This window comes from Octodon degus, unplaced genomic scaffold (genome assembly GCF_000260255.1).
Source record: "Octodon degus isolate 3935 unplaced genomic scaffold, OctDeg1.0 scaffold00020, whole genome shotgun sequence".
Lineage (NCBI taxonomy): Eukaryota > Metazoa > Chordata > Mammalia > Rodentia > Octodontidae > Octodon > Octodon degus.
In genome coordinates this window covers 206,047-206,552 of record NW_004524596.1, presented here as the reverse complement: position 1 = coordinate 206,552, position 506 = coordinate 206,047, and the positions used below count along the sequence as shown (strand labels likewise).

General features: G+C 77.1%; 1 protein-coding gene across 1 annotated transcript in view; it reads left to right on the top strand.

Annotated features, from left to right (window-relative positions):
- The window catches only part of Memo1 (mediator of cell motility 1), a 153,892-nt gene that overhangs the window by 1,018 nt on the left and 152,368 nt on the right, over window positions 1-506 (top strand). Inside the window, exon 2 of the mRNA XM_004627710.2 lies at window positions 364-441. Within this exon, the coding sequence (XP_004627767.1) occupies window positions 381-441 (61 nt within the window). The 5' untranslated portion in view covers window positions 364-380. The remainder of the gene's footprint in view (window positions 1-363; window positions 442-506) is intronic.

The window sequence follows — 506 nt, the reverse complement described above, 5'->3', positions numbered from 1 at the left end:
CGCGGGGAGGGCGGGGGCCGTGAGGGCGGCTCGGCGGAACCAGCCCCGGCTGGGAGCAGCGGCGACTCCGGGCCCCGGCCAGGCTTTCTGGGCTCGGGCGAGGCCGCCGCGGGCCCCATCTTCCGGCCGCCGCCGGAGTTTGTGGTGATTGTTGCTGCCACCGCCCCGGCTGCCATCTCCTTCTCCCGGGCCGCCACCTCCTCCTCTTCCTCCTCCTCCTGGGCCGGGCCGATCCCCTCCCCGCCGCCGCCGCCGCCGCCGCCGCCGCCTCCTCCTGGGCTGGGCCCGCGGTGTCTCGTCCCCTCGCGGAGCCGCTCCCGTCGCCGCCGCCGCCTCCTCCTCATTCATCCTCGTGCACCATAGGCGGCACAGGCTCCAAGATGTCCAACCGAGTGGTCTGCCGGGAAGCCAGTCACGCCGGGAGCTGGTACACAGCCTCAGGTAGGGCTCCAGGCCGCCCCGCCGGCCGAGGGCTGCAGCCCGGCCCGCGGCGGCGGCGGCGGCGG